Below are 18,046 nucleotides of genomic sequence, written 5' to 3'. Positions count from 1 at the left end.
TAACAGACTTAATTAAAATAAATTTAAAATAAAAGGGATGATCTGTAAATAAAATAAATTATTGGGAAGACAAGAGGGACTAACGTGCGACGCGTGCGAATTAACAGGGATCAAATCTGGAAATTTTCCATGTCCCAAAACGCTACGCTAAGGCATGGACCCATTTGCAAACATGCGTGAACTACAGAACCAAATTAAAAAACGACACAAAATAAATGAAGCGCGATTGAATGCTCATGCAAAAGGGGGAGGAGCCATCATGTAATTATCCCCTCACCGCTAAAACATGCGGATCCCAGGGGCAATCGGGTCGGGTCGCACGGTTAAAGCCTATACAGCATCTTTTTGGAGCCACTGGAACAGGCATCAAACGGTGCCGTTTTATGCCCTCCACAAAACAAAATTAAAAGGAAAAAGAAACCCTAGACTAAACACTCAGCCACCAAAAGAAAAACAAAAACCCTGAGCCTCATTCCCCTTTCAATCGGCTGAACATCAAAGCTCCACACTCAATCGCCCCGTTCGCCTCCCTACACGACGGACGGTGACATGCGATGGCCCGTTCTGACCTCGTTCGACCACAAACCCAAGAATTTTGCTAGCTTAAACCTCATAAGCCTCATCTAAGCTTCGATTTCTACCAAGCAAATGACGATTCGAAGCCCTCTTAAAACAGATAAGTGTTTACCCTTTTTATTCATTTTATTTTGCATGCAATAACAAATATCAACGAAATAGGAGCAAAATCAAAAGGAAAATGAGATTCAAAATCACCTTTTGATTTTTTTTACTGCTTTTTTATTTCAATCTCCGTGTAAAAAAAGGTTACATCTTTTGCTCTTAGCTATATAGCTGAATACCTATTGTTCCAATTTCTGTTCCTCTTTTTTGTCTGCCTTTGCGTGTTGCCTTATGCTGTGTTCTTGCTAGTTTCTAGATTGTTTTGCAGGGCTAAGGAAGGTCAACAGGCAAAAGCTTCCATTTTGGTGCAAGGCGACAGTCCTTGGGTGGTGGGTACGCTGACAGAGGCACATGAGGTGTGGCGCTCGAGAGAGAGCTGGTTTGGCCGGATTCAGTTTAAGCTTGGGCCTATCGGGCCATCCGGGTTTGGGCTTAGTTGGGTTTAGGTTGGGTAATTTAGGTCTGCTAATTGTTTGTAATTTGGACATTGAATTTTGGGTTTTATTATCATTATTAGGTTTTTTAAAGGGCCGGGCAAATTTGGGCCCGTACACTAGTAAAAATTGAAAAATTGAAAATACCAAACATTTAAAACAAAAGTAATAATTACTATGATTTCTCGAAGATGCACTTTAATGCACCATCATTAAAACTTGGGTAAACACGCATCTTTTGTAATGATGTGGACCAAACGTGCAGCCAACCAACAACAGTCCAACAATTCAAACTTTGGACATTTGTTATTATTCACAAAAACTTATCCTTTGTTAGCACTAAATCAGTAGCGTCTTGAGGAAGGCCAAAGTAAAACTCCCTCTTGATTGGGGGCAATTATTTACCCTTATCCTTGGGATCGAGCAGTGAACTCGATTAACCCCTTAGATATACCCCTTAGATGGGCGCCACAGGCACACCCTCTAAGAAGCATTCCTCGAGTTAGCACCCATGAATACCCCACTTGTTAATCACCATGCCTAACTTTATCTACCATTTCCTATCTAAAATGATTGATAGCATGTCCAATCACTATCCTACCTAGCCTATAATAGTAAATCACTTGGCCACTTATTTTTTACCTACTAATAGGCACATGACACATGTAATATCAAAGCCATAGCTAAAGATATAAATGCTCACAACTATAGCAGAAACGAGATCTTTCTCTACCTCTCGCTCCCTTTTAAGAAACCATTCTCCCTCTACCCTCTATCCCAATCCTAGCCTCATCTCTTTTGAGCATTGTCTCTAGTGGCTCACGACCTTCTTTTGACTTCGTATTCTTTTGTTGTACTTAGACAAACCTTGTATATATATATACTTGTTAGTTAATGTTTGGCCAAGAGTTACATTATGTCTTCTTGTATACTTTATTATCAGTAACTACTTGTTTAATTCTATGCTAACGGTTGGTATTGAATAGTTTTTGTAAAAATTGCCATGTACTAACTAGTTAAATAAGTTGATGATAGTTGTATTGTTGCACTTTAATATTTGTTTAGATGATTGTCCTAGGGAAAAAATTTATTTCGCGCATAATTGTACATCAAGAATTGCATTTTTGGTATCATCTTCGAGTCACCAGTTGGCCGGTTACGTCCTGGAAGTGTTACAACAAAATAGTTTATAAAATGTGAAGGCTTCATAAGTCGATATATGTCTTTGATATATGATGAGTCTCGTAGGATTTTGAGGCCTCAAAATTCAATTGCAATTTAGAAATTGGGTAGGTTAAATTAAGTGAGTAGATTTTGAGGGAGCTTGCCCTCAAAGTCACTACACAATGTTATTGATGTTGTGACATAAGCCTTCCAACTTTGCGACGTGTCCTGTTTGAAGTCGCGACATCAACCTATTGCTTTCAAAGTCACGACACTGTGCATCTAAAGCTGCGACGCCAACTCATTAAGTTTTGAAAACTTTAATTGTCTAAGAGCGTTCGTAAGGTTGTATAAGACTTAAATACAACTGTAAAACAGATTGTGATAGTGTAATGAACTTAATAACATGTATAGATGGTTTGAATTGAATTGCAATTGGTAGTAATCACTTCAACAGTGAATGTAGTATCCCATAATTCAAATCCAACATATTAATCAATTATGAACTGATGCAAATAACCTAAAAAAACAACTAACAACATAAAAGGAATGAAACGCTCATCCTCATGTTTGAGTTCCTATGTTGGCTATACCTTGCCTAAATATTTTCCTATATGTATCATTAACCTTTTATCAAATTTAAGCATTAAATTTATCTTCTGATTTTGTAGGCCTCTAGTCACTATCAAACCATAACATAATGGATTTTTAGTTAAACTTGGTATCCCTGCCCATAACATTATTTTCTAATTTCAACTATTTTTTTTTATAATCAAACTTTAATTGAAAAATATGTTTACGAGTGTTATATAATAATATTTATAACTCAATTCGAGATTTAACTCGAAATTTAACCTAATTATTTGACTTATATAATAAAATTGTAGGGTACGGGATTGAAAGGGGGTTTCCTCTTTCTCTTTATTTTTGGTTCCTGATGAAAATTTTAACCACTCAACTCTATTTATGCTACAACTGTTAATCCTGTGCATCAAATACAATGGTTTGGTGGACTTCAAAAATGCAATGAATCGTAAATTAAATGAAATGCAATTTGCAAAATAGAAAGAGAAAAGAAATTCAAAAGAGAAATAGGCAGCCTTTAATGTTTTCAAAGTGTTGTGAAGACAAGCTTTTCAATCCCATCAATTTTCTTGACTCAAACTCAACCCACGCAATAAATACTTCACCAGCACAAAACAAATTTTAAATTTAAAAACTATAAAATAAATAAATGAGTTGCTTACCATCATTGCTTTCTCAATTAATTATTTATTTATTTTCATTTAATTTTGAATTTCTTTCTTTTTTCTTTTTTTTTTGCCCATCAATCAAAGTCTTCCATTAATGAGTTTCGTCGTAAGTAGCAAAATAAAACCAAACTCTTTTATAATTTCGTGCCCAAATGACATTCGCATTAAATGCGAGGGTCAGCAGAAGGCTTGACACGTGGCAAATAATCTAAAGTGGATACACATGACATGGTGCGTTCCTCAACAACTATCCCGCCACAGTCATATGTAGTATGATGCTGGCGTGGGTTTCAACTTTCAAAAACAAACCATTAATTTTTTTTGATGTTGAGACTTTTAAATACACACTCCTTATAATTTTGACCTATGGTGGGTGATGTTTAATAAATATATTTTTTTTCAAAAAAAAATATTTATTTTTCTCTCAAATATTTATATTTATTAGCATCTCCAATTTTTTTAAATTTTATATTATTTTTATGATACATCAAATATTTGATTTAGGAGGTAAAAATATTTAATATTTTGGTTATAAAATTAGAATATTTATTGTTTTTGCCCTTTAAAACTTCTAAAGGTATAGCAATGTGGAAAATGATGTCAGCTTGTCATATCATTAACTTTCATGAAGTACCAACATCAACATTTACAAAGTAGAAGTCTCGCACTAAAATTTTGATAAAATATAAGGACTATTTATGCTATTATTCCATCTTTGTATAATATCATTTAAAACCCTTTTTTTTATATACTTCATATAAAAAATAAATATATAATTAATAATATTGTTATTTAATAATGTCCATAGATATTTTCTTAACTATTACTACTAAAAACTTGTTAACATTTTCCATTAATAGTTTGTTTATATTACCCTACGTATTTAATAACTAATTTTTCCCCTCTATTTAAAAAGTTTATTTTTGGATCTACATTTAAATCTAAACCTTTAATCTTTTTTACCAAAAAAATTAAATTTTTCTAGAAAATATTTAAATCTTTATTTTAAAAGGAAAATCTAACTTTATCCTTGTGTCTGATTTGTAAAATCCAACAAGTACAAAACACATTGAATAATCCAACAAAACCGGACTAATTTGAAAAGAACTGTACACATAGTGAAACATAAACTTTACACATTGCAATTGTAGTGGATAGGTACATGGTGAAACATAAATTTTACACATTGCAATTGTAGATAGTAACTTTTAATTTTTATAATATAATATATAATAAATTAACATTCATAATATATTTGGTCGGTTGCCATGTATGAAGAGATGCCTTCAATTACTCGACTTTCATTCATTTGCTAAGTAAAATACATTGAAAGTGATACTCAGTAAGGTATGGGTATTATGTCAAAATCCAAAAATGGATTCTAATTTAATGTTATAGGAAAATTCATTATTTAATTATTGCATTAATTAATTATTATTAGGAAATACTAGATCCTCACCTAACCATTATCCTCCATCCAACTAAAATTGACAAGTCTAAATAAACATGATTTTGTGTTCTTCATTTTTTTGTTCTTTTTGGAAGAAATTTTGTGTTCTTCATCATCATCAAACATGAAGAAACAATAATGTGAAATATTTGTAAAAATAAATAAATATATACATATATAATACGAACATCAGATTGAAATTTTCTCTGTCTTCCAAACGACAAAGGAAATTTAACTGACAAAACATCTATTAATATCATCATTGGATTCCCCCCTACACTAAATTAAAGTAAACCCCATATCTGAATTCTGAACCTATTGTTTTTTTTTTTCTTTTTCAATTTACATGAATCAAGAATATTTGCAGGGCTGAAGAGTTGTACAACATTTTTTTTTTAAAATCTCCAATCAATGTTCACAGGAGAAAGAGAAAAAAGGATTAAAATGATGCATTGAGGTCAATCCTAGGCTTCTTCATAGGCAGGGAAGATGGAACAAAAGAATTGCAGCGAGGGCACCTGGGATTTGTATTCGAAGCTATGACATATAATAAGCAACCAGGGCATGCAGCTGCAAACATTCTTGGTGTTGATGAAGACGTTGCAGGCGGCGATGACGGTGGCGGTGGTGGTGACGATGAACGTTTCTTCATGTTTCCTCCTTTTTCTGCTCTTTCCAGGGCGTGTTTAACCTTGTCGAGGGTACAAACACTTTGGTAAGGGCTTGGAGTTGAACAAGATTGGAGCTTTAAATCGAGGGAAGTTGTTGTCATTTCATCAAACAGGTTGATTGGTGGGAAGTTCAAGTCTTGGAGCTTGGAATCTTGTAGGAAATTCGACAATGGAGTCTTGAATGATTTCCCATCTGGAGAAGCCGATCCTTTTGCTGATAATGGTGACTTTGGTGATGATGCCGATGCTGATGGTGATGATGATGAGCTGCACTTTTGTGCCTCTACTCTCCCACCCTGCATGGTTATAAACCCAAATCACAAAAAGATGCTTAGATCATGAACTATATACAAGGTAAAAATATTTCAATATATAAGCAAAAACCCAGAAAAGATGTCAGATGGTTTCATAAATAATAAGGATAAAGTGAAGAACATTAAAAAGCTGTAATAAATACTCTGTTTCTTTTAAATTCAATATAAATGGTTAAGCAAACTAATTGTGAACTGAAAACTACAGTACAGAGAGTTAAATAGACATAAATGAATTCTTGGGATTTGTTTCAGAAACAAAGCTAAAAAAGAAAAAAGAAAGAAAAAGAAGATAAATCTAAAATTTTTCACCTTAAATTCAAGATCTATAGCTTTGGGTGTTGTTGGTTTAGCATTTGACAAATTTCCCAGCAAATCTTTTGTAATCAAGATATCAGAATTCCCAGCATGCTGCTCCTCCATGTGACCACTCAATACCCTTACCAATGAACTGCTCACTTGTGCTGTCATTTTTCTTCAACCCAAGAACAAAAGAGAGAAAGATGAACCCAAAAATTAAAAAAATTAAAAACAGAAGCTAAGGAAAAACGAAAGCAAATGAAGTTTTAAATAGCGTAAATAACAGTCTACCTCAAGGAAATTATGGTTCAACTGATTATCATTAAAAAGGTTTGGACTTATACTATGAATGTGATTTTATGAGAGATTTTTAATATATACATAAAAAGGTCACAATCAAACATTTAAATGTAATTAAAATTTTAAAAAATAACATTGATGAGGGATGACACAGACTTTTCAACAATCATGAATTACTTGGTGTTGTAGATAGAAACCAAAGAATGAAGAAAAAATTGAAGAGAAGGCATTAATGGCGGCATTAAATGCGATTTGTACTGTTTTGTTGAAGAGCTGCCCTTTGGGTGAGGGAAGGCTTTAATATTTTTACAAAGTCTAAGGCAGATTTTATAGTTTAAAGACCATCACGGGTAGGCGCATAAAGTACGCAATCCCATTAAACGCCATGGATGGGTTGTAGTAGATAAACCCATTTCCTCTTTTCATTTTTCTCAGCAAGACGCCATTAAATGCTTAGATCCCGTTTGTCAATTTCAAATTTGTTGTTAACGAAAATGCCTTGAAATTCTCCTTAATTATTTCTTTTAAGTATATTTTGTGTTTCCTTAACTTTGAATTTTTTTTAGTTTACGAATGCCACGTCTCAACCCCCGCCTTTTTAATTGTTGAATAAGGTATGGAATTTTAAAATAACAATCTCAACCTTAATTAAAATATATATAATCCATTATGGAGTCAAATATTGGAACGAGAAACCTTATTTAACAATGACTGTAATTGGATTTTAAGATATAATCGTTATCTAGGTAGGTATACTTCTTTTGAGGCAGAACTCTTGGGTATTTTTAATGGAATCTTCATCGTACTAAATAATGGGTACAAATGGCTATAATTCAGACAAATAATTTAGAGGTGATTAAGATCTTGACTGATAAGGAGATGGAAGACTTAGGCATCCTAGTGCTTCGAAGGGCCAAAAGACTATGTGATCCGAAGGGCAGTAGCGGATTTGGTATGTGCCCAGAAGGGATAACTTAGTTGCGGACTCTTTGGCCAAACTCTGTCTAGCATGGAAGTCAAGCCTACAGATTTTCGATGTGCCTCCAAATGATGTATTAGGGACTATTCAACAAGATACAGCTTGTGGGACTTTTGAATAATTGAGTTCATGTAATTTTGCTTATTTTTCACAAAAAAAAAAGATAAAACCCCCAATTCAATAAAGAATTAATTGAGATATCGATTCAAAATAAAAAATATATATTTTTTTTATTTTTAATAATTTATTTAATTAAATTGCATAGATTGAAATGGTTTTAGATAAGGGTCCATTATTTGATACGCTATTATTTTGTTTAAGATTAGTAAGATAAAAAATTACAAACAAAATCAAGATCTTCAAAATTAAAATGGTAGTCAAATTGGTTAAACTATTGATTTTTAGTTCTCTTTGTTCGATCGACCCAATTGGTTTGCACAATTTAATTAAATAAATTATTAAAAAAAAATAGATTCAATCAGTTCAACCGATTTTAGTCAATTTGAATTAGTTTAGAATGGCTCATGAGTTAATTATCTAACTCCTGTCTAGACCAATGCTCTAGTCAATTTTCATTCCAATCGGTTTAACTAATTGATCTGATCCGATTTAAATGATATTAAACAAAGTAAAAATTTTATTAGATTCAAAAAAACTTATCAACATCTTTTTGAAATAATCTGACTGATATTTATTATTACATGGCTCAAGGTGAAAAAACACTAAGAAAATTCAGCAAACAGCAACATGAAAAGACCAAACAGACAACTAAGCCACATACATCAACATGAAACGACAAAGCAATAAATAAAGGAAACAGCTGTCAACCAAAAAAACACCTAGAAACTACCAAGGCCAAAAGAAAGAAGAAATCCGCCCAAGCCAAAACAGCAGCACATTCCATAAGCCAAATATCAGCCAAACAGTTCCCTCACCTTCAGATAAATCAAAATAAGTAAAAGAAGAAGGAACAAGTGCTTTGAAATCCAAACTTGAGATTCAGCGAACCTTCTCCACATTCAAAGCAAATCAAAGGGCACATTGATGACTTTAGTTCCAGGCCAATCGACCCTTCATCGCCATCGTCTGCATAGAATCTGGCACTCCATCATCCCAGCCCCCAAAAGCCTGTCTTCTCAGACCTTCCAAGCTAACGTGTGCGCCGCTCCATTCACCATTCGAGGCCCAAAGAGGTAGGAAACATCATCAAAACCAGTTTCTAAAATATTAATATGATGTGTGATCGGTCTAAGGACTATCATCCTGTCTTTTCTTAATACTCTTGATAAATGTCAGTGAATCACCTTCCACGATCAGTCGTCGGAAGCCCATAGCACCCGCTAAAAGTAGAGCCCTTTCGCATGCCCGTGCCTCCGCCACAAAAGCATCAACCACATCCTTAAAAAGATAAGTCTCCGCCCCCACAATTTCTCCTTCCGAATTTCTAGCTAAAACTGATGTTATAGCGATTCTATCAACACTATGAAAAGTCGCATCAAATTTTAACTTAATAACTCCAGTGTCTGGGGGTTTCCAAATTTCATTTGCTATAGATCTAAAGGATGGACAGAAGTTCTATTGATTAAGAATAAGTTCTTGATTATACCCTCTAATAAACCCCAATAGCTCCTGCAAAGAAAACTTTACACTTTCATGTATCAATTTATTCCTTCGATGCCATAGACCTCATAAGGAAAGAGCCATAATTTGTCTTTGTTTTTCTTCTGCTACAGAAAAGATGTTAGCAAAACGAATCTTACAACTTATCAAAGCTTAACGATGCCCATACACACTGTAAGAAATCACAAGACCACATCAGGTGATCAGCATCCTCTGGATCTTTCTTGCACAAAGGGCTGACAGTTTCAACACTCAAAGTTCTACGCGCTAGGTTGCAGAAATGGGGCAAAAAATTATTAAACATCCTCCATATGTGTATTTTTACTTTTGCAGGAATGTGTAAAGCCCATAATGATTTGTAAAATTCATTGTATTCCTCACCGTTAGGGGAAGTGTCTAAAGTATTCTGTATGTGTTCTGAAGATAAGACCCGATACCCACTTTTAATTGTATATTCCCTCCAGCCTTCATATTTCCAAACCATCATGTCCTTCGGTCTATCCCTTGAAATAAGAATGGAGAAAATACGAGTTGTTGTATCAGTATAAAAAATATTATGAACAAGCTCCTTATTCCAGGTATTAGTCTCATAATTGATCAGTTGATTCATCTTAGTTCAGTTAGGCATAATCCTTTGGACTGATACTCTATGATTCTCTCTTCCAAGCAACTAAGGATCATTCCAAATGTTGATACGAGTAATATTACCAACACGCCACAAAATCTCATTCACTATCAAATCCCGAACACTGCAAATACTTCGCCAGGTAAACGAAGGGTAAGATCCAATTTTTGCTGAAAGTATATCTGAATAAGGATGATACATGGCTTTTAAAACTTTGGCTAAAAGATATAATTTGGCCAAGTTAAAATACGCCAAACCTATTTTGCTAATAAGGCCTTATTAAACAAAAACAAATTTTTAAAACCCATCCCACCAGCATCTTTTGGTTTACATAACGGCTCCCATCCGCTCTAATGTATACCCTTCAAGGTCTTGTTGTTGGTCCACTAAAACTTATTCAATATTCTTTCTAGCTTTCGACACAATGATTTCGGTATAAGGAAACATTGCATAACATAAAGTGGTATAGCCTACAAAACCGACTTAATAAAGACCTCTTTCCTACCAATTAATAGGTAACGCAAGCTCCACCCATCAACCCGTTTTCTGAATCGATCAAAAAAATTAGCAAATGTCCAAGTTTTCCTCCGACCAACCATCATAAGAAGACCTAAATATTTTTCAGGGTTAGAAGCCACTCGAACTCCTAGCAAATTGAATATGTTCTCTTTGACGTTAGAATCCACGTTGGCCCCAAAATAAATAAGGGATTTGTCAAAGTTCACCCTCTGTCCGGAAATCAGCTCATATTCTTGAATAACGTCACGAACCGCTCGAGCTCCCTCACACGAGGCATCACAAAAAAGAATGCAATCGTCAGCAAAAAAAAAGTGATTAATAGAGAACCTTGCCCTTCCAATAGGGGCACCCCTCATCAAACCTTTTTGCTTGGCTTCTGAAATAAGTGTAGAAAAACCCTTAGCACAAATTAAGAAAAGAAAGGGAATAAGAGGGTCTCCCTGTCTTAAGCCTCTTGAAGGTGAAAACCATTCACTATTATACCCATTGAGGCTCACAAAATTAGTCACTGAACAAACACATCTCATAGTGGGAACAATCCAATCATCATGAAATCCCAAATACTTCATCATCCTCGCCAAAAAATCTCATTCAACTCGATCATACGCTTTACTCATGTCGAATTTTAGCGCAAAATTCCCCTCCTGGCCACGTTTCTTCTTTTTGAAAGAATGAAGGACCTCATAAGCAATTAAGATATTATCCGAAATAAGTCTTTGTAACATCCCTTACCCGTACCCGAGGCCGGGATAAGGTACGAGGCGTTACCGGACAAACATACAAACATTAAACTAAAATACAGGCCGTAAAATTTCATTCATATTTCAAAACGTTCATTCACTTACACATAGTCCCTTATTTGAGTCTACGAAGCCCAAAACATACTTTAGAAAGGGTTCGGGACTAAACCGAGAACTTACGAAAATCTTAGAAATTTCATGCTTTAAGGCTCCACACGCCCGTGTCCCAAAGTCGTGTTCCATACACGGCTGAGACACATGGCCGTGTCTCTGCCTGTGTGGAATATACCTAGGCTATTTTCCAAGCTTTAGTCAACCTTAATCTCTTACACACTTATACAAAATCAAAAGCATATAACATGGTATTCATTTAATGATTAAATATTCTCAATTAAACCACAAACATAGCATTTGTATGTCATCATACATGTGTCTCTCATACTCATTTTACCTTGTTTATTATAGTACCACTTATACATTTATACCAAGATTGTCATCTTACCAAATATCTTCAGCTTAATCATCAAGCATTCATATTTAAAACTAGATCATATCTTTATAAAATACCAAAATTCAAATGCGCAAAATAACATGTTTGCCTGAAACATTTCAATTCAACTCCATACCCAACAAGCATTACATTGAGACTAGTCATATATATATAAATGTCATGATACATATCATTCTCTTTCTGTTTTCTTATAAACACATATCATTTATTTCATTATATCAATATTTCATATACCATAGTTTCCATGTATTCCACATATATTTATTTTCTTCTTCCTCCTCTCCATTCCACATCCTTAATGTATATAGCATTCTTGTAAGTACGATTTCACAATTTACTAATAAATGCTCACATCAAACTGTCCACACGAGTCATTGTCACTTACTTATTTATAATTCGAGCTACAGAGCTCCAAAATAAGATCTGTAAATTTTCCCTAAAACTAGACTCACGTATCTTTCCACCATAAAATTTTCATAATTTTTGGTTCAGCAAATTACTACAGTTTATTCATTAAAATTTCCCCTGTTTCACTTTCTGACAGTTCTAACCTCTTTTCACTAAAAATTAATTATCTCACAATACAGAACTCGGATAATGTTCTTGTTGATTTATCTTGAAAATAGACTCATTAGGGATTTTAAAAATATAAGTTTAAGCCTCTAATTATTTTTATCCAAATTTTTGTGATTTCCCAAAGTCAGAACAGGGGATCAGGTAATCATTCTGAACCAGTCTCACAAAAACATAAATATCTCAAAATATAGAACTCCTTTTCTTGCTATGTTTCTTTTATATGAAAATAGACTCATTAATCTTTAATTTTATATCTCATTAAGTGTCTGATTCAATTTCTACTATTTTTGGTGATTTTTCAAAATCACGTCACTACTACTGTCCAAAATAGTTTTATTGCTAATTCACTCTTTCACACTTTCTTTGTATTAACCTCATTTTAACATATATATCACAAATCATTTTCACCACATTTCATACATCACAAGTATAGGCCCATGATCACAAGGTCACCATAAAATCATCCTCATGTATAACTTACTTGTTTATAACCTAACCACATCCTGGTCACTTAATGAACACATCATTCACATAACCAAGTTCCTACACTTATTCATCACAAAACTCACAAAGCAATACATAGAGAGTCTCCCGTTGAACACTTCGGATCAATCCTCGATACTTGATCATTTCAGCACATAGCTCTACCCATCAGATAGTTCGGCTCTCTTGTCCACATGGTGAACACTCAGTACCACCCATGTCGCCTAGCCAATTTATCTCGTAGCTCTCTTGTCTACATGGTGTCATTCACCTGGAACCACGCATGCGACCTAGCTACATGTATTCCGTAGCTCTCTTGTCTACATGGTGTACACATAGTATCACCCATGCGACCTAGCTACATCATAATGTCTTGTAACTCTCTTGTACATATGATGTGCACTTAGCACCATACATGTGACCTAGCTACATACTATCTGTATCATCCAATCTTTTCGAAGGTTCAACCGAAATTTCTCTCTCTTTTCTAACAGTTTCACCAATCAAGTAATTATCCACAAACATATTTCCAATATTATTATAAAATATCATAATACAAGTATTATTGATGTATTACTTACATATAACATTAAATTACACATTGCCTTATTAAAAATCATATGAACTTACAATTTCCCATAATATCCATAATCATAGAAATCACATTTATGTATAATAATTCAGTGCACTTCATGTACCATAGACATATTTTTAAATCAATTCATAAACTTGGCACCATATTCATTTAATTTAACATAATTCAATTAATTCACTAAATTTAACTTTCAAATATAAATTACAGCATTATTGTTCTATTATTATCATACCAACTTACATACTTTCAACACCTCGGAAATCATAATAAATATATCAATTTTACATTGAAACATGTATAAATTAATGCTATTATACATATGTACTTACCTCGATACTAAAACGGCCATTTTACCAACTTTCCCAATTTTCAATTTTTCTCTCATTCTAGGTTCAAATCTCATTTTCTGGGATCTAAACAACATATTTTACTTATTTAATTAATGTACTATTCAAAACAGTCCTTAACTCAAATTTTGGAAAAATTACAATTTTACCCCTAAACTTTTACATATTTACACTTTTGCCCCTAGGCTCGGGAATTAAAATTCATCCATTATTCTTATGTTTTATGACATGCTGATCACTTTTCCCTTCTAAGGAAACATCAAATTCTCACTCTAACATATACTTATGACTATTAGGTATTTTTACCGATTAAGCCATTTTACTCGTTTTCACTCAAAACCGAGTAGCACAAGTTGTCTAACATAATTTAAAACCTCATATTTTATCATAAAACAGAAAAATAAACACATTTCACCTATGGGTATTTTTCCAAATATGAACCCTAGCTTAAATTATTGCTAGAATAAGCTTAATCAAATTACCGGGATTCCAAAAACATAAAGAACTTGAAAAACGGGGTTAGAACGGACTTACTATTGAGCTTGGAAAGCTTGAAAACCCTAGCCATGGCTTCCCCCATGCTAATTTCGGCCTCCATGAAAAAGATTAGTCAATTTTGGCTTTATTTTCCCTTTTTATTTCTTTTAATTACCAAATGACCAAAATGCCCTTCCTTACTAAACTTTCAAAAATTTCATCCATGTCCAATTTTTGTCCATCACTTAGAAATTGGTCAAATTTCTATTTAAGACCTCCTAATTAATATTTCAAAGCAATTTCATACTAGAAACTTCTAGAATGTAAGTTTTGCTACTTATTCAATTTAGTCCCTAACTTCAAATTGAGCACTTTATGCATAGAATTTCTTCACGAAATTTTCACACAGTCATGCAATCATATCATAGGCCTCAAAATAATCATAAAATAATTATTTCTATCGCGAATTATGTGGTCCCGAAACCTCTGTTCCAACTAGACCCAATTTTAGGCTATTACAGTCTTCCTGGGATAAAAGCTCCTTGAGCTTCATGTATGCAGTATCCCAAAATAGCACTCATACAAATCACCAAGACCTTCGCGATAATTTTTTAAACTACGTTACAAAGGCTTATGGGTCTGAATTGTGACATATTCTTCAGTTTTTCAACTTTAGGAATCAAAACAATGTGAGTTTTATTGATATCTCCTATTTCAAATTCACCATTTAGAATAGATAAACAATAAAGGGAGATTTCAGGCCCTATAATATGCCAATACCTTTGAAAAAATATAGCGGGAAATCCATCAATGCCAGGTGCATTCAAAGGCGCCATTATTTTAACGGCATAGGCAATATCATCCTCAGTAAATTATTTAAGCAAAGCAGCATTCATGCTTTCAGTGACTTTTTTCTCTACTAAACCAAATAAGTGCTCATCCGAACCCATGCTAGAAGCCGAAAAAAGGTTAACAAAATAGTCCGAAGCAAGCCTTAGGATTTCCTCAGTCGAAGAAAGCTTTCTACCATTTTCATCTTCTAATTTAGTAATACGACCACGAAATTGACGTTGATCTGCCACATTGTGAAAATAGCTGGTATTTCGATCTCCATTCTTCAGCCAATTAATGCGGGCACGTTGTTCCCAAAAGAGTTCTTCTTTATCAGCCTCCCAATTAAGATTCAGCTGAACATCTGTTATTTCAGCTAAAATCTCATCAGAAGGTTCTTGGCTATAGAGGTAATTCAATCTATCTTCAAAGTACACACAATTTTTCCTCTCCAAAATAATGGGACAATGGTCAGAAAAGGAGTGACCCAAATGTTCTAACTGATAGCTTAGAAGTAGATTCATCCAATTCAATGTAGCAACCCCACGGTCCAATCTTTCTCGTATATTAGAGGCTAAAAATCTTTCTCTTTCCCATGTGAACCACCTCCTAATAAAACCCAAATCATTGACACTGCAATCTTCCAAAGTCGTCCGAAACTCATTCATCTTTCTTTCTGATCTATGGCGGCCACCTTTTTTCTCAAAAGAATTAGTAATCTCGTTAAAATCTCCCGACATAACCCAAGGGGTAGTTTGATCATGACTCAACTGCCTAAGCAAATCCCAAGAAGCACTTCTCCCTCTACCGTCTAGATTCCCATAAAACCCCGTTAGCCTCTAAACTTCTCCACATTCATTATTATGAATTTCAACATCAATATGAAACGAGGAGAAACTCTTAAGACACGCCAATGAATTACCTTTCCACCCCAAAGATAATCCTCCTTTTGAACCAACTGCACCAACCTCAATACCATTCTCAAATCCACACTTCAACCTCACCATTTCCATTCTTTTAGAACTTAGTTTCGTTTCCATAAGAAACAAAATTCAGGGATTAACACCTGTTAATTTATTCTTGAGCCTTTTAATGGTTCGTGATCTCCTCAAACCACGAACGTTCCACCTTAAGATTTTCATTGTGCTTGGCTGCTCTGAGCACCAGAGCTAGCCGTTAAATCAAAAGATCCATCTTTAATATTAACACCCAAAAGAGCTATGGGTTCCTCCACTATTCTCTGCCACTTTTTTCCTTCTACCACAGCTATTGGATCGTGTTCTTCCTCCAAAACTAGGTCCATGGGCCCATTAACCAAACCATTAAGGTTTGAATCTCCTTTACTCCAATTACGCCAATTATTCTGCCAATTAATAGTATACTGGTGATTTGACCCTAAATAAATGGAATTGGGATTTGATATTTGATTCCTAAAATTTCCCCCTAAATTTCACCTAGTATGATTTTCCGTATTTATTAAATTAATTTTATTGACACTTTCTAAATTTTCAGTACTGTTCTGTGACCCATCAGCATCACGCAGCCACCTGCTCGCCACTACATTCCGTCGCCTTGGCACCGCCCTTAATGGTAATTTCTATCCAAAAATAATTTTTGAGGGCTCAATTTTAAGATGAAAAGGACAGTTACTTTCACCATGCTCTAGCTTGCCGCAAATAAAGCAAAACAAACTTAATTTTTCATACTTAAATCGAGCGTAAACCGTCATATCCGTCCCAATCTGTATCTTCTTCTTGCATTTTAATGAAGCAGATACATCCAAACAGACACGAATGCGCATGTATTTTTTAAGACCAAAGATTGGAATAGAAGTGTCATAGTCGAGAAATTTTCCCAAAAAATCCCCAAATTGTTTAGCCATTGTTTCAGTCATCAGACTTGGGGGTAATTCATGCACTTGTACCCAAAACTCAGTGAAGTTCAACGTTAGCACTAATGGGTTTTCTTTGTTTTGAACTCTTTGCAGTATAAGCAAGTGGTTATTAAAGAACCACGAAGTACCAGAAATTACCCTTTGGACATCTACATCATGAAAGAATGGGAACAAATATCGTTTGTATCCTAAGTTTGTGATACAAATCCCACCAATTGGGTGTCAGAGATCTGCCATTGTATTGCGTAGAGAAGGGAAGTGAACAACACTATCCGTTAGACATCGCCCCACCTAACAGAACTGGTAGTTCCTATCGACCACCCCTGCTTCCTCTTGAAACGCCTCCTCTTCATCATCTAATAAACTCAGACCAGCTGACTCTTCTTCCATAACAAATAAATACAGAAAAATCTCAAACCGAAACAAGGAACTTAAAGGTAAAAGAGAAGAAAACCAGAATCTGACAAAAGAGAGAAAAGACAGAACCGCAACAAGACTTCGTGCCAAAAGGCAAACAGAGAATTCGTGCCAAAAGGCAGACTAGAATTTTGACTAACTAATTGTAAGGGTTTAGTTAAAAACACAATAAACTTATCAACATCTTAAATGCACTTTTTTGATTTAACCAAATTAAATCCATGGGTGAAAATTATTTTATATGAAATCAAGATATAATCGAAATTTCAACTGTGAAATTTAAAAGATATTCGTTATATACAGTGGCAGAGCTACTAAGAAACCTAATGGGCCATGACCCCTAAGGTCGAAGATTTTTTAATTTCCTCTTTATATATATACTATGGCCATCCCAAATATAGAAGTAGATCCCTCTAATATTTTTATAATATTAAAATAATATTAAAAATTATTTTTAATAAAAAAAATCTTCTTGAAGAAACTAAATATGAGTAAAAATTGAAATATGAAAACAGTAGTGCCCACTTTTTTTAAATATGCATTCATATTATTATTTTTTTAACTTGTATATATTTGAAAATATAATGCAGAACATAATTTTTATCCAATTTTTTTAGAATAATTAACATATATAATATATGTTAATAGGAAAAAAATTTACCTGCTACGTCTAATTTTAGTTTGGTCCTGTCAAAGTTAACATCCTTACTCTGCCGCCGATTATATATATGTATGTTTTAGATTTATTAAAAGATGCTTTAAATTATATATTATTGATTAAAGTTCTTGACTTGTATGGATAATAGAAGATGATTTGATTTAATTTTATTTATATTTCAATATAAACAAAATGCAGAGTGTATGTTGA

The 18,046-nt window shown here is 33.9% G+C and overlaps 2 protein-coding genes and 1 long non-coding RNA gene across 4 annotated transcripts; 1 reads left to right on the top strand and 2 right to left on the bottom strand.

Moving 5' to 3' along the window:
• Positions 1 to 5,160: 5,160 nt before the first annotated feature.
• On the bottom strand, positions 5,161 to 6,979 carry LOC107913816 (integrator complex subunit 6 homolog). Of its 2 annotated transcripts, none has more exons than XM_041079654.1 (3): positions 6,556 to 6,979; positions 6,277 to 6,439; positions 5,161 to 5,949 (listed from the first exon to the last, which is right to left on the bottom strand). In XM_041079654.1, exons 2-3 carry the CDS (start codon positions 6,433 to 6,435, stop codon positions 5,422 to 5,424), a joined length of 687 nt encoding a protein of 228 aa, XP_040935588.1. In that variant the 5' UTR covers positions 6,436 to 6,439; positions 6,556 to 6,979; the 3' UTR covers positions 5,161 to 5,421. The 2 variants fall into 2 exon arrangements, with proteins under 2 accessions (XP_040935588.1, XP_016697952.2); XM_016842463.2 differs by having other exon boundaries at positions 6,721 to 6,882.
• Positions 6,980 to 8,213: 1,234 nt separating this feature from the next.
• On the top strand, positions 8,214 to 9,740 carry LOC121208584 (uncharacterized). Its single transcript, XR_005903696.1, has 2 exons — positions 8,214 to 8,736; positions 8,840 to 9,740. It is a non-coding gene; the product is annotated as an uncharacterized lncRNA (long non-coding RNA).
• A 5,168-nt stretch (positions 9,741 to 14,908) lies between these two features.
• On the bottom strand, positions 14,909 to 15,880 carry LOC121208521 (uncharacterized). Its single transcript, XM_041079384.1, has 2 exons — positions 15,790 to 15,880; positions 14,909 to 15,678 (listed from the first exon to the last, which is right to left on the bottom strand). The coding sequence occupies exons 1-2, from the start codon at positions 15,878 to 15,880 to the stop codon at positions 14,909 to 14,911; spliced, it is 861 nt and encodes a 286-aa protein (XP_040935318.1).
• Positions 15,881 to 18,046: the final 2,166 nt, after the last annotated feature.

Source organism: Gossypium hirsutum, chromosome A10 (assembly GCF_007990345.1).
Source record: "Gossypium hirsutum isolate 1008001.06 chromosome A10, Gossypium_hirsutum_v2.1, whole genome shotgun sequence".
Lineage (NCBI taxonomy): Eukaryota > Viridiplantae > Streptophyta > Magnoliopsida > Malvales > Malvaceae > Gossypium > Gossypium hirsutum.
The sequence above is the reverse complement of the archived record's forward strand: the minus strand, read 5'-3'. Positions and strand labels throughout refer to the sequence as shown.

What these genes read in the sequence shown, in the direction of transcription:
- LOC107913816 (XM_016842463.2), bottom strand. An exon ending in CTATAGATCTTGAATTTAAG is followed by an intron (nt 5,950 to 6,276) that starts GTGAAAAATTTT and finishes ATAACCATGCAG; the next exon opens with GGTGGGAGAGTAGAGGCACA.
- LOC121208521 (XM_041079384.1), bottom strand. Translation starts at nt 15,880, where the DNA reads ATGGAAATGGTGAGGTTGAAGTGTGGATTTGAGAATGGTATTGAGGTT. An exon ending in ATTATCTTTGGGGTGGAAAG is followed by an intron (nt 15,679 to 15,789) that starts GTAATTCATTGG and finishes ATGGGAATCTAG; the next exon opens with ACGGTAGAGGGAGAAGTGCT.